The following is a 16,112-nucleotide window of genomic DNA, read 5'->3' on the forward strand; positions in this document are numbered from 1 at the left end:
GAAACGTCAGCTTTCCTGCTCCTCTGATGCTGCTTGGCCTGCTGTGTTCATCCAGCTCTACACTTTGTTATCTCGGATTCTCCAGCATCTGCAGTTCCTACTATCTCTGCCACTTCTTTGCCCAGTTCTTCATCCTGTCAATATCCCGTTGCAACTTACAACAGCCCTCCACACTATCCACAACTCCACCAACCTTCGTGTCATCAATAAACTTACTAACCCATCCTTCCACTTCTTCATCCAAGTCATTTATAAAGATCACAAAGAGGAGAGGCCCCAGAACAGATTCCTGCGGAATACCACTGGTCATCGAGCTCCAGGCTGAATACTTTCAATCTACTACCACCCTCTGTCTTCTATTGGACAGCCAGTTATGGTAGCGAGCCCCTGGATTAGTTTGAATGGTGGCGGGGGGGGGGGGCGGGGGTTGCGGTTGTGGTGGCTGGGACACAGAAGTCTGTAGTTATTATTACAACCATCAATTAATGGGTTAATAGATTAATAGACATGATTTATGGACTTACAGAAAACGTTGTTAATAGACATGAATTCTGATATATCACAGGGGATTTTACATTTCTAATTCTCCACATTGCTCTCACACTGACATTTCTGACCTCCACTCACTGCAGTGATGCTAAATGTAAGCTTCAAGAAAGTGCCACATCTTTCAATTCGGCATTTTAAAATTTTCTGGACTCACCACTGAGACCAACATTTTCAGACTGTGAACTCTGCCCCCGATTTTGTTTTCATTTCTCTTGTTTCAGTTTGTTTCTTTGTCAGCTGCTCACCTGCTTCAGGCACATTTTTAGTTACTTTGTTTCTTTTCCAGCTCCATCTCCATTGTCTGTGACCTTGAGGGAAGAACATTTCTGTCATTTAATCTTTACTGTCTTCTCCCTTGTCACAGACCATCTTTTTGTACTAGTCTAACCCAAACCTGAATCAAATCCTATTACATTTCTTATGTTTCCCAGTTCTGATAAAAATTCACATACCTGCAACATTAACTATTTCCTTCTGCACATATATTGCCCAAACTTATGAGATTTTCCAAAATGTTCTGTTTTCGTTCCCAATTTTTGCTATCCTTTGTATGAAGAATTGTTTGTATGAAGATTTCACATCATCTCCAAATAATGTCCCCTTGTTCTCAATTCCCTCACTGGAGGAAATGGTTTCTATATCTATCCAATAAACACATCCGACAGATTTTGTTGAATTCCTTTAATCTGGAGCAGTATCAATTTACATTTATCTTCCAGGGCGAAGAAATGCTTTTGGATTGATTTATAACAAGGCTTTCAGAGACTCACCCCAGGCCTTGCTTCATTTTTTCATCAGCAAGTTTTCTGGTTATAATTCAGTTTAACCAACCGGAGTGTTGAATATGGGATTTGAATGAGTAATTGCTGCTCGATACGAGACAAGGAAAGACTCATGAGGTTGCTGGGAGAACTGCAACAAAACTATACATGGCTTGACAGTAGGTGCAGGCATGATTATTCCCCACAAATCACCAGTTTCATTCATTTCAAATTCACATACTGCCTTTATGTTTTTGTGGGTTCTCATTCACTCTTTCTGTTTAAATCAATTTTATAGTGTATTCAAGGGTGAAGATTTGCAGTTGGTAAATTTAAACCAAACATCTCACCAACATTTGACAAATTACTCAATTTATTGTAACCAGAATATCATTGGATTTTGACCATGGAAGAAGAAAACACCTCTCAGAGTGGGAAGAAACCGTACACGTGTTATGTGTGTGGTAGCTTCAGCCAAACATCTGGCCTTTCTAAACACATGCGCAGTCATGACAGGGAGAAGCGGTGTAAATGTGGGGACTGTGGGAGGGCATTTAATTTCCCCTGTGAGCTGGAAACTCATCAGTGCCGTCACACTGGGGAGAGGCTGTTCCTGTGCTCCATGTGTGAGAAGGGCTTCACTCGGTCAGCGCACTTACTGCAACACCAGCGAGTTTGCACTGGGGAGAGGCCGTTCACTTGCTATGTTTGTGAGAAGGACTTTACTAATTTGAGACAGAAGCAGGTTCATACTTCTGAGAGACCTTTTAAATGTGTAGAATGTAGGAAGTACTACAAAAGCTCCAGGGAACTGACACACCGTCGAAGTGGTCATACAGATGAGAGACCATTCAAGTGCTCTCACTGTGAGACGAGGTTCAAACATTCTTCCGAACTCACTCTACATCAATGCACGCGCACTGGAGAGAAGCCGTTTACATGGTTCATGTGTCAGAAGAAGTTCACTCAATCATCTCATCTTCAGTCACACCAGCAAGTTCACACTGGGGAGAGACCATATGCCTGCTCCAAGTGTGAGAAGAAATTTGCTAATTCATCCCATCTGGTGAGACACCAGCGATATCACAAGTAGTTCTGGTGTTGGGATTGTCCTGTAATCACATCCAGAACTGATCCATGTATATCAGGCTCTGATTCTGTTGATATTAATAAAGTCCAACCAAGTTAAAGGTGTTAGTGTTCTGGGTGTCAAATAAATCAGGTACGTATCAATTACACATTGTGGTGAATCTTTTTTAGTATTGAACACAAGTTTGTTATTTTTAAAGGGCTCTCCCTCCCTCCTGCCTCCTCGATCCTCATCTCCAACAATCAGTACAAGGAACACATGGAGCTCCTTTGTCAGTAAGATGGAGAAAATCTGATCAGATCGCTGTCCTGTTTCCCTCTCTCCCATTCGCTCACTGGGACAAGCTGCTTCAAAAGTTTTTTTTTTTTTTTTCCATGTCTGAGCCCTGGACGTTTACTTGTCTTCACTTTGTCTCCATTTCCTAACATGCCATGTTAGAGCTCACCTTGTCCCAAAAGTCTCACTTCCTGTTCCAACGGCCCTATTTCCATGAAATGTCTGACCACTGATTATCTCTATTTGCTGCATTTGTTAACAATTCTCTTGCTGGCACTGTCCCTTTTTTTTAAACCTGCCATATTCATGTTTCAACCTCACCATCCCTGCAAGTTACTGTCTCATTTTGAACCTGCCTTTCCCGTCCAAAGTCCTGGAATGAATTGTTTCCTTCCAAATCCACGCCATCTCTCCCAGAAGGCAATGTTTTAATTCCCCAGGCAGATTTCTGTCTCTACCAAATTCAGGAAAAGCTGCACTTCTGGTTACAGTCACCGTTTGATGGAGCCACACGCACTTGTGTGGAAAATTGTCACATTGCTTCGAGTTTGATGTACAAATAACGACAAAACTTCCCACAAGAACAGGAATCGAGTGAGTTGGAATGATTGCTCGTGTCTGATAATATCCACAAGGAGAACATCTAATCCAAATTAGATGCAGCAGCTTTCTGCTAATTGTAGGGGCTTCCAGCATGTATTAAAAACACTGCCGTCCACAAGGTGCTGGAGCAGGAGTAGGCCATCGTGGCAGATCTGATCATCATCAACTCCACTGTGCTGCCATTTCCCATAACCCTTAATTTCTCTACAGATTAAAAAGAAAAATCTGCCTGTCTAAATCTAGTGAGCACAGGCCCTTGAGAAAATGAACTGGGAAAATAATAATGGGGAACCACGAAATGGCAGAAGAGTTGAATAAATACACTACGTCAGTCTTCACAGTAGAAGCCGCTCGTAGCATTTCAAAATTGTTTTACAGCCAAAAGGCAAAAAAAAGGATAGGAAATAAATGCAATGAATATCATTGGAGATGAAACATTAGGAAAACTCATGGAACTAAATACCAATTAAAGCCCTGGATCTGGTGGGTTGCATCGTACGATATGAAACGAAATAGCTTCTGAGATCGTGCATGCACTGGTAGTCATCTTAAAAGAATATTTCGAGGTTGGAAGAGTCCCAGAGGATTAGAAAACTACCAGTTTAGTACCTTTATGTGGGGGAAAAAAAGTTAACCGCAGAACAGTTAGCATAACATCTGTTATTGGATACATCTTAGTGTCTATTATAACAAAAGGTATAACAGCAGAGCTAAGGATAGATTCTTGAGGGACAACCAAGTTCAGGGAATTTCGAGAGGAACATAAGGAATAGGAGCAGGAGAAGGCCATTTGGTCCATTGAACTTGGTCTGAAATTCAATAAGATCATGGGTGATCTTTTCATGGATTCAGCTCCACTTAACTGCCCACTCACCATAACCTTCATTTCCTTTACTGTTCGAAATTTTTTGCCTTAAAATCATTAAATGGGGTTGCCTCAAATTCTTCACTGGGCAGGGAATTTACTGATTCACAATCCTTTGGGAGAAGATGTTCCTCCTCAACTCAGTCCTAAATCTGCTCTCCCTTATTTTAGACAATGTTCCCTAGTTCTAGTTCCACCCACTCAATATCCTTGCTTCTCTCTTATCTATTCCATTCATAATTTTATTAGCTCCACTGTCATTTTTCTAAATTCAATGAGTATAGTCCCAGTCGACTCAATCTCCTCTCATCAGCCATCTCAATTCTGGAATCAAACTAATGAAACTCCTCTGTACGCCCTCCAGTGCCAGGATATCCCTTCTCAAGTCAGGAGACCAAAACTTTACACAGCACTCTAGTTGTGGCCTCACCAGCACCGTTAGCAGCTGCTGCATAACCTCCCTATTTTTAAACTTCATTCCTTTATCAATGAAGGTCAGTATTCCATTTACCTTCTAAATTACCTGCTGCATTTGCATACAATTTTTTTTTTTTGGTTCAGGCACAAGGACATCCAGGTCCCTCTGCGCAGCAGCATGCAGCAATGTTTCATAATTCAAATTATAGTCCATTTTGCTGTTATTCCTACCAAACTGGATAACCTCAATATTGTACTCCATCTGCCAGACCCTTACCCACTCTCTTAACCTATCTATATCCCTCTGTAGACATTCAGTGTCCTCTGCACACTTTGCTCTACCACTCATCTTGGTGTCATCTGCGATCATTGACACACTACACTTGATCCCTAATTCTTAATCATCAATGAAAGTGAGGTTGGAGATGGACAGTTTGAAAAGATGGCAGAATGAACAGTCAGTCTTTCTCAAGAAGGTTGATGATGGTGGAATTGTCAGTGAGTCGGACAGAACCAGAAGAGAGAGAGAATTGTTAACAATATCCATCACACGGGGAGAGGTGGATGGTCAGCAGTTTAGTGGGAACATGGTAGAGGGACCAGGAGTCGGGTCTCATAAATAGGAACATAAATTTAAACTCAGCACGAGTCATCTCTCTTTCTCTCTCTCTAGTGAGAGCACAGTCCTATGGTTCTCTGGGGCTACAGCAACTACTACCGCAGGGGAGATGCAACGCACTGCAAAAGGGACCAAATTTTATGTCAACTATTACCAAAATACCATAAGATAGACGAACAGAATTAGACCATTCAATCCATCAAATTTGCTCTGCCATTTAATCATGGCTGATATGTTTCCCAAAACCATTTTCCCTCCTTCTCCCTATTACCCTTCATCCCCTCACTAATCAAGAAAACATCCATTGCTGCCTGAAATACGCTTAACGACTTGGCCTCCACAGTTCTCTGTGTCAATTAACTCTACAAATTCACCACCCTCTGTCTGAAGAAATTCCTCCTTCTATCAGTTCTAAAGTGTCATCCCTTCACTCTGAGGTGGTGCCCCCGGGTACTGGTCTCTCCTATAGTGGAAACATCTTCTCCATGTCTACTCGATGCATGTCCCTCAGTATTCTGTAAGTTTCAATCAGATTCCCATCACCCACCCCATCCTTCTAAACTCTATCAAGAACAGAGTCGTCAACCAATCCTCATATGACAAGTCCTTCATCCATGTGATTATTCTTGTAGACCACCTCTGGACACCCTCCAACACCAGCACGTCTTTTCTTAGATACTGGGCCTAAAACTGCTCACAAATTCCAAATGCAGTGTGATCAGAGCCTTGTTTAGATTCAACAGTACATCTCTGCTCCTGTTTTCCAGCTGTCTTGAAATAAATGCCGACATTGCATTTGCCTTCCTAACCAACAACTGAACCTGCACTATAACCCGAAGTGATCCTGAACTAGAACTCTCAAGTCCCTTTGTGATTTAGATTTCTGAAGCCTTTCCCCATTTTGAATATAGTCTATGCCTCTAGCTTTCCGAACAAAATGTATAACCTCACATTTTCCCTCATTGTATTCCACCTGCCACTTCTTTGTCCACTCTCCTAGCCTGTCCAAGCAATTCTGCAATCATCCTGCTTCATGAATATGACCCGTCCCTTCACCTATCATTGTGTCATCTGCAAACCTAGCAGCAATGCCTTCAATTTCTTTATCCAGATTCTTAATGAATAATGCGAATAATTGTGGTCCCAACACTGACCCCTGCTGAATGCCACGAGTCACTGGCTGCCATCCTGAAAAAGAGCCCTGCCAGTCACTCAATCCTCAAGCTTGGTCAGTACCTTGGCCCCGATATCACGGGCCCTTATCTTATTTAGCAGCTTCCCATGTGACACCTTGTCAAATGTCATGTGGAAATCCAAACAGGTCACTTCCACTAGCTCTCTTTTACCTAACTTGCTCAGTACCTCCTCAAAGAATTCCAAGATTTGTCAGGTATGACTTCCTCTTGATGAGCCGTGCCGACTCTGCCAAGTACTCCGTAATCACATCCTTACAATGATCTGCCACACTGTTTTTGACATATAGCTAATTGACGTGAGTTTTATCCAAAATATTAAAACTTTACCTTCAGTCCTGAATGTGATGAACTGCAAAATCAAATCGCTGTTGAGATGTGTGAACTCTGTGTTTTTTTTTCACAGTCTGGGCATTTAAAAAGTCTCTCATTAATGTGAGATAATTGATGGGATGACATCTCCTTGGAAGTTTTAAAACATTGTCCACAGTCTGAGCATTTAAAAGGTTTGTCTGCAGTATGAACGCATTGATGGCATAACAGTCCTGGAACTTTTACAGCACTTTCTGCAGTCCAGGCATTGAAATGATCTCTCCTCAGTGTGAATGAGCTGGTGTTGCAGCAGGCTAAATGACTGAATGAACCCCTTCCCACACACTGAGCAGGTGAATGACCTATTAATGGTGTGACTGTGTCGATGAGTTTCCAGCTCAGGTGGGGAAATGAATTCTTCCCCACAATCCCCACATTTCCATTGTTTCTCCTCAGAATGACTGCATTTGTGGTTTGTGAAGCCTGATAATTGGCTGAAGCCTTGTCCACACACAACACGTGTATGGTTTCTCTCCAGGGCTGTTTCCTTCCATGTCAAAATCGGATCACGTTCCATTTATGATAAAACTGGCAACTCCATCAGATCATGTTGTAATGGTTGGTTTGTGAATCTTCCCGTTCTCATATCCTGTGAAATTGATGTTAAACAAACAACAATAGAGTGAGACAGAATGTCTCACAAGACTCTGGCTTCTATGTGAAGGAAGGGACTAAAGGAGGGGGATTTTCATTACATACAACTTGACCATAACCTTATCAGAATCTTCCAAATACTCAGCCTCCACGACCGAGAAGCAGCAGGGAACGCGAACACCATCACCTCCAGGTCACGGACCATCCTGACTTGTCTGACATCTGGCCCTGGTGGAGCAGAAAGTTCCTCCAATTAAATATTGGCAAAACTGAAATCTTTGTCTTCAGTCCCCAAATCAAACTCCACTGCCTCACGACTGACTCCATCCCTCTCCCTGGCAACCGTCTGAGTCTGAGCCAAACACGTCATAACCATGGTGAAATACTTCGCCCCAAGATGACTTTTCAACCACATATCCCCACCATCACAAAGACAGTCCATTCCACCCCAGTAACATCACCCGGCTCCTCTTAGTCTCTGCTCATCTGCTGCTGAATGTCTCATCCATTCCTTTGTTCTTTCTGGACTTATCTAATCTAACACATTCCCCACCGTCGTCTCACATTCCCCTCTCTGCACTTGTCTAACTTCCTCTGCCTCTATTAATGGATGCATTTGAGCTCTATTTAGTGTTTTATTCTTCCTTCCATTCACTATCCGAATGAGAGTTTTACCACTCCCCATTCTCCCAAGCATGTGCTGCTGCCTTAGTAGCTTTATCTTGCCACACAAGCTCCCACAACGCTGTCAGGGAAGGAGTTACAGGTTATTCACCCAGTGATGTAATCCTGAGGTCATCCAAAACTCTGCTGCCTGTGTGAGAATTTGCACCAAGTCTGCTTCACCCACCACCCTTTGCTTGTGCTGCTAAACTTTAAGCTTTTCATTCTTCTATTCAATCTCTTGATAGTGTCCTTTTTCTCTTTCCCTGCAATGTTCTCTTCCCCTCTCAAAGGCAATTACAGATGGCCAATAAATGCTAACCCAGCCAGCGAAGCCCACCTCCCAAGAATGAATTTTAACAAATGCCCTCCAAGATATCTGCATTACCTCTAAGTCTGACCTCCTGAGCATTCTCGATTTTAACTGTTCCACATATGGTGCCCTCAACCTTCACCTGCTAAGGCCATAAAGTGTGACATTTCCTCACCAAACTTCTCACTCTCTCAACCTCACTTTTCCACTTTAAAGCACTCCTTGAAAACTACATATTTGACCATAAAACATTTTGTCAACTCTGGTACCTTGTTTATGTAATTGTAATCAAAAATTGCTTTATAACCACTCCTGAGGAACAGGTTGGAAGTTTCCACTATGTGAAAGGCACTATATTCATATAAATAAACTGTCATCGATTTAGACACATATCACAGTCCCTTCACCATCACTTGGTGAATAACTCCTTACCTAACAACATTGTGGGAGCTAGTAAGGGAGGATAATTGCAATGCAGCAAATAGTCAGGGGATTTTCAGCTGTAAAAACCTGATTTAGAGAGTCAATGGAAGTAACGATAAAACACCTAAGACAGTTGCACCTATTGTTGGAGTTACAGGAGGTTAGACAATGACAGAGAGTTGATCAGGGAGAGCAGAGATGAACCAGAGTAGTGAATGGATAGTGATTCAGATCCACTGTAAAGGGGTCACACCAGTCCCAGGGACGTGTCAAGTTTTCACAGATAACTAAGAACAGCACCAGAAGCTGAATCATGCAGGTTGCTGATTAAAAATACTGAAACAATTTCAATGTTTTCAAATTTAAAAACAAATGCCAAAGTCTGCTGCTCAAAAGAAACTGGGGTCAGTGGAAACTCTCACCCAGCAATCACGGCGATGTTACTGAGCAATTGATTGTGTTATAAGATCACACGCTTGAACACAGTGCATTTGGGTCTCCGCAAACAAGTGATCACCACCAAAGATGTGAGCGTCTTCGGAGAGATTTAAAAGGAGATTGATCAGAATCAATAAATATGAAGCTGGAAAAGCATAGTCAGTCAGACAGCATCCAAGGAGCAGGAAATTCAACGTATCAGGCTGAAACCCTTTGTCAGTATTGGGGTTGATCAGAATGGTTCAAGGAATTAGGAATATTATTTGTAAGGTCAGATTGGAGAAACTGAAGTTGCTCTGCATAGAGTGAAGAAGACTGACCTGAGATTTGATAAAGGTGTCTATGTTTATGATAGGTTTAGATAAGGCAGATAAAGAGCAGCTGTGACCATTCGCTGATAGTAAAGGTATTAGAGACACAGATATAAGATATTGGGTCAGCGTTACTGGGAGATGTAAGGAAGGAAAATTATGTAACTTTTATTTCATTCAATACTTTCATTCAAAGGCCAATAATATCCAGTGCTGAATGAATAAAGGATAAAGTGGCACGATCAGATCTTGGTATATCATTTGGTTTGAGTTTCCAATCAGCAAATCCTCTTCCAGCATGCTGTAAAATACGTTTACGAAAGCCATCTCAGTCAGTCCAGTGAAGAATTTCAGATGAAACAAACATTTTTTGTGATTTTGAGTTTGCTGTGTGTAAATACTCCCCTCCTCACTCCCTGTAAAAGTAGTTTATAAACTCCATCCCTATTAGTCCAGGAGAAACATTCACAACATTCTGTCAGACATAATAAGAACTGCCGATGCTGGAGTCAGAGATAACACAGTGTGGAGCTGGAGGAACACAGCAGCCCAGGCAGCACCGGGGGAGCAGGAAAGTTGACCCGAAGCACAACATTCTCTCCCCTGGCCCTGATTGATCGCACATGCGCCCAGCTGCCCTTTGACCCATACAAAGATGGCGGACGATAATGGGGGCCTGTCCCGAATAGGGTGCAGCGATTTGTCCAGTTTCGTGAAACGAGGACAATATTATCTTTATACGAACCCAAGCGCATCCACAAAGTGGTTAGGAAACACTGCCCGTCGTCCGGCCGGCCCATCGCCTGCTCCGCTCCGCCTCATTGTTACCTTTTGTGGAGCCGAGAAAAATTACAACTGCTCCTCAGGATCGCTCCGACCGCGCATGCGCTATGGCATGGTTGCGACAAATTGTGTCTGTGCATGCGCAGTGATAAGGAAACCGCCCATAGGGGACGTTAACCAACGCTCGGACTTCTGGGTTAACGCAGCCGCCATTGTAGATTTTTAATTTTATAAGTTACTACGTGTACAAGCAATCTTTCTGTTAATCTCTTAAAAGCACAACTGACCTATATCATGCATACAATAAAGAATAAAATATCCCTGTGAGTCCCATGTTTACAATATCACCAAATCTGACACTGAGCCACGCATTAAAAGCTGAAGTTGCCATACTTGTTCTGGGCCATTATCAGAGAGAGAAAAGCGATGGTGGTTTAACCTGAGAGACAACACTCCTCGGGTGAGCAGAGAGTTTGAAAACGAAATCCTACTTTGTGGGGGTTGGTCTCTGCTGAGGACTTTGTCACTTTCTGGGAAATGTGTCTGTGTGTTACCTTCTGAGGGTGAAAATGTGGTCCAGTTCCCCAAGGGAACGTGAACATCTCAAACGGCTGGTCCATCGTCTCGTAGCACACAAGGCTATGGACCAAGGCTGGAAATTGGGATGTTGAGCGTCCTTCCGTGTTGTAAAAACACGATGATTCAATCATTTTGGAGGAGAAACAACTGTCAAAGGAAGAAAAAAAAAGCCAGAAGTTGTGTCATTAAGAAACGATGCACATTAGCTAGCCACCTTCCCTGGTGGTCTAGTGGTTAGGATTCGGTGCTTTCATCACCGCGGCCCGGGTTCGATTCCGGATCACTGAATCCAGTTTCATTGTCCCTGATGGTGACAACAGCAAGCAGTGCAGCTCTGTCCGCAATCCTTTCAATGTCAGTTGATGTCCCCGAGAACATCAGATTCCATATTCCAGCCGCTTAAAGAGGGGAAAGGTGACTTAGCCGTCACTGCTCAGTCAGGCTATTCACCTTTCTGTTGTGTTGTTAGCAGGGACATCAGTAGTAATAGTAACATGAACAACCAGCAAAGATAATCACCTTCGCTACTTCAATTCAGTAGTCTCCCTTTTGTGAAGTGGTGAGTTTCACTGCCATTTGTCGTCAGGAAGCTGCAATTCACCCTATCGAGTCTGGTCAGCCATTCAATGAGATCGCTGCTGATCTGATAAATGTCAACTCCGCTTTCCTGCTTTCCCTCCGTAATCTGAGGTAAACTCGAGCCGAATCACAACATCATATATTACCGATATTTTTCGGAAGTTTAGATTACTTCAGTGACCTGTGCATGTTTGCATGAAATTGAGTAATATGAAACGAGCTAAAAAAAAAACCCTTCCCGCAATTCAACCCAGTGCAGGGTCAGCCATATGACAAAAGTAAGAAAGCGAAAACGTTACCTCTATTTCTCCCAAAACAGATTTCTCTCTTGACGAGTTGAATATTTGCAGAATTTTTCTTTATAATTGTGAATTTTCACGGACAGATCCTCCCTCAATCCACAAATATCTGTGCTGCCAAAAATAATTCTGCCTCAAATTAAAATTGCTGAGTATCTTTTCATACAGCTTGATGCTCCAATAATCCCTGTTCCATTTCAATAAAAGCTGCTCCGGGTGAGGTTGGAACTCACGGCCTCGGCATTTCACGTGCCTCTATACCATCATAGAAAGACCGTGCGCTCACCAATTGCGTCACTTCTATCTGTATCACCCTGGTCACTGTCTGATTCAGCATTGCATTCTCTCATCCTTCTGCATATGATCTCCTCAGCTCTATCTCGGTTTTGTCACATTGTCTTGGTTTATAATGCACAGACTATCCCATCATCTGTTATCACAGAGTAGCTCCACGAGCTTATTGCCATCCCCACTTCCGGTCATATCTTCGCGGCTGGGCCATTGAGTTTCTCTGGTTCTGGGTCCGGGAACTGGGATTATACGGTCGTCTGCAGCAATGGTTACTTCCTTGTGTGAGGGAACTGGTGAAGTATCCGATGTTAAACTAGATTGCTATTGAAAGATACATTTCAACAAGAGCCTGCACTATATCCCTCGAGTCTTTGATATTTTGTGGAAATCTATCAATCTCAGTCTTCAACATACTCATTGATGGAATATCCACAGTCTCTGGTAGCATCGTAATTACAGATTCCAGCCCTCTGTGAATCCCCACATAACAGTGCACTGCTTGGAAAGCATTTCTATGGTGGATCTGGTGTTGTTCATAACATATCCTCGGCCACAGCATTTACTGCGTTTTGCAAGTTAGCTAATGCACGTTATCCCGTGGTTAGTTTTCTACATTGTGGCCGCAGCAACCTAGTTTCGAATCCGAGTCATGGCAGTGTGTGCTTGTTACATTTTTTTTTACTCGTTGTGGCGAGAGAAGTGCGGCAAGTATCAAACCTTCTTACGTGAAAATATTCTTTGAGGTGGTGACAATCATCTCTCAACCCCCGCTCTCTCACACATCTGCAGTTGATGTATCAGAATTCAAACGCACCACTTGGAGATTTCTCTCCTACCCACAATCACTAACTCTCCTTTACGTCCCTCCTTCCACTTCACTGAGACACTGCACAATCTGACATCCATGTTCACATTGACATCGTTCATTCTGTCTTGTTGTAGTCAGTGTTGCTGTGTGAACGTGGCCTTTCTCACCACTGGGAACTTTAAAGCAGACGAAATATTTAGATACTGGGACAGTGAGATCAAGACTCATGCAGCAGCTTTTACTGACATGGACCAATGATTATTGGAACATCAGACTTAGGAAAACGACACATGGCAATAATGAGCAAAATAGCCTTCATCGGAAAAGACCAGTTTCTGTGGCTTTCTGCATCATTTATTGTATTCGTTCATTCGGCTATAGCTGGAGTATTGTGTGCAGGTCTCTAATTCACGTTATTGTGGGATGTGATAGCACCAGAAACGGTGCAGAAGAGATTTACCAGGATATTGTCTCGGCTAAAGAGTTTCCATTGTGAAGAGAGATCGAACAGACTGTGGTCGTTTTCCTTAGAGCAGAGGAGATGTACAAAATAATGAGTGATATTGATAGGGTAGACTCATGTAAACGCTTCCTCTTGATGGAGGGATCGATCACCAGGGGCCATAGATTTAATGTAAGAGGAAGGAAATTTTGAGTAAATTTGCGGAAAAACACTTTCAGCCAGCGGGTGTTTGAAATCTGGAAGCCACTGCCTGTAAATGTCCTAGAGGCAGATATTCTGATGACTTTAAGAAGATTCAGATGTGAATTTGTGATGCTATGGCATTGATGACTATGGGCTAAGCAATAGAAATAGAATTTGGATACTTAAGCGATTGTATTTGATTGGTGCATACGTAAACGGCTTAAGGGGCATTTGTACTTAAGGTCCTTAGCACTATAATGGTTAGTGTTCCCGCCTATCATGCGGGAGCTGGGGGTTCAATTTTCTACCGGGCAGGATCCAATAATTGTTGGGGCCTTTCAACAGAAAGGACCCAGCTTCAGCTGAAGTCTGTGTTGATTATGCACATTCTCACCATGTCTGCGTCTGAGTGTTTCAATTTCTTCCCACCGTCTGAACTTATGCAGGCGAGGTGAATTGAACACACAGAACGTAGAAGAGTACAGCACAGGCCCTTCGGCCCACGATGTTGTGCCGAACTATTATCTTACTCGAAGATCAAACTACTCTGCATACTGTATGTTTTACAATCACCCATGTGCCTGTTCAAGACTCGCTTAAATGTCCCTAATGTATCTGACTCAACTACCACCGCTGACAGCGCATTCCACGCACCCACCACTCACTGTGTAAAGAACCTACCTCTCACATCTCCACTATATCTTCCTCCAATCACCTTAAAAGTATGCCCTCTCATAATACTCACTTCTGCTCTGGGAAAAGGTCTCTGGATATACACACTATCTATGCCTCTCATCATCTTATATACCTCCATCAAGTCACAGCTCATCCTTCTTCGCTCCAAAGAGAAAAGCCCTAGCTCCCTCAACCTTTCCTCATCAGACCTGGCCTCCAGTCCAAGCAGCATCCTCGCAAATCTCCTCTGCACCCTCACTAAAGCTTTCACATCCTTCCTATAATGAGGCGATCAGAACTGAACACAATATTCCAAGTGTGGTCTAACCAGGGTTTTAAGTAACTGAAGCATAACCTTGCGGCTCTTAAACTCAATTCCCTTGCCAATGGAAGCCAACGCACCATACACCTTCTTAACAACCCTATTAACTTGGGTAGCAACTTTGAGGAGTCTATCAATGACCCCAAGATCCCTCTGTTTCTCCACATTGCCAAGAATCCTGCAATTAACCCTATATTCTGCATTTAAATTCGATCTTCCAAAATGAATCACTTCACACTTCCAGGTTGAATTCCATCTGCCACTTCTTTGCCCAGCTTTGCATCTTATCAATGTCCAGTTGCAACTTCCAACAGCCCTTCACACTATCCACCATGCCACCAACTTTCGTGTCATCATCAAACTTACAAACCCACCCTTCCACTTCCTCATCCAAGTCATTTCTAAAGATGACAAAGAGTGGGTTCCCAGAACAAATTCTTTCAGAACACCACTGATCGCCGAGCTCCAGGCTGAATAATTTCCATCTATTGCAACCCTCTGGCTTCTATTGGACAGCAACTTCTGTATCCAGACAACCACATCTCCATGAATCCCATGTCTTCTAACTTTCTAAATAAGCCCACCTTGGGGAACCTAATCAAATGCTTATCTAAAATCCATATGCACCACATCCATTGTTCGATCTTCATCAATGTAATTTGCCACATCCTCAAAGAATTAAATAAGGCTTGTGAGGCATGACCTGCCCCTCACAAAGCCAATTGACTATTTCTAATCAAATTGTGCTTGTTCAAATAATCATAAATACTGTCTCTCAGAATCCTCTCCAGTAATTCGCCCACCACAGAACGACTGACTGTTCTGTAATTCCCAGGATTATCTCTATTCCCTTTCTTGAACAAGGGAATAACATTTGCCACCCTCCAATCATCTGGTATTACTCCAGTAGACAGTGAGGACGCAAAAATCACCACCAAAGGTGAAGAGTTCTCTTCCCTCGCTTCCCGTAGCAACCTTGGGCATATCCCGTCTGGCCCAGGGGACTTATCTATCCTCATGTTTTTCAAAATTTGTAGCGCATCTTCCTTCCTAACATCAACCTGATCGAGCGTATCTGCCTTTTTCATGCTATCCTCACAAATGTTAAGGTCCCTCTCACTGGTGAATACTGAAGCAAAGTATTCATTAAGCACCTCCCCTACCTCGTCCGACTCTGCACACATAAGTTCGCTCCACTATCCCTGATAGGCACTACCGTTATTCTGCCCATCTTCTTGTTCATCACATAAATATAGAATGCCTTCGGATTTTCCTAAATCCTACCTGCCATACCCCACTTCTTGCTCTCCTCAGTCCATTCTTCAGTTCCTTCCTGGTTACCTTGTCAACGTCTAGAGCCCTGTCTGATCCTTGTTTCCTTAACCTGAAGTAAGTTTCCTCCTTCCTCTTGACCAGATGTTCCACATGTCTCGTCATCCAAGGCTCCTTCACCTTACCATCCTTTCCTTGCCTCAGTGGGTCAAAGCTATCCAGTAGCTGCAGCAAGTGCTCCCTAAACAACCTCCACATTTCTGTCGTGTATTTCTCTGACAACATCTATTCCCAAATTCCTCTCCGAAGTTCTTGCCTGACAGCATTGTAATTCCCCCTCCCCCAAAAGTGAAGCAGCATACCTGGGCTCA

The 16,112-nt window shown here is 43.0% G+C and overlaps 1 protein-coding gene across 1 annotated transcript; it reads left to right on the plus strand.

The window, feature by feature from the left end:
* Window positions 1-1,716: 1,716 nt before the first annotated feature.
* Window positions 1,717-2,403, plus strand: LOC109933813 (zinc finger protein 79-like). The gene has a single exon (XM_020532749.2). The coding sequence runs from the start codon at window positions 1,717-1,719 to the stop codon at window positions 2,401-2,403; it is 687 nt and encodes a 228-aa protein (XP_020388338.2).
* The last annotated feature ends 13,709 nt before the right edge of the window (window positions 2,404-16,112 follow it).

The sequence above is a fragment of the Rhincodon typus genome, chromosome 8 (assembly GCF_021869965.1).
Source record: "Rhincodon typus isolate 14 chromosome 8, sRhiTyp1.1, whole genome shotgun sequence".
NCBI lineage: Eukaryota > Metazoa > Chordata > Chondrichthyes > Orectolobiformes > Rhincodontidae > Rhincodon > Rhincodon typus.

Coding starts and splice junctions, on each gene's coding strand:
- LOC109933813 (XM_020532749.2), top strand. CDS start 1,717: ATGGAAGAAGAAAACACCTCTCAGAGTGGGAAGAAACCGTACACGTGT.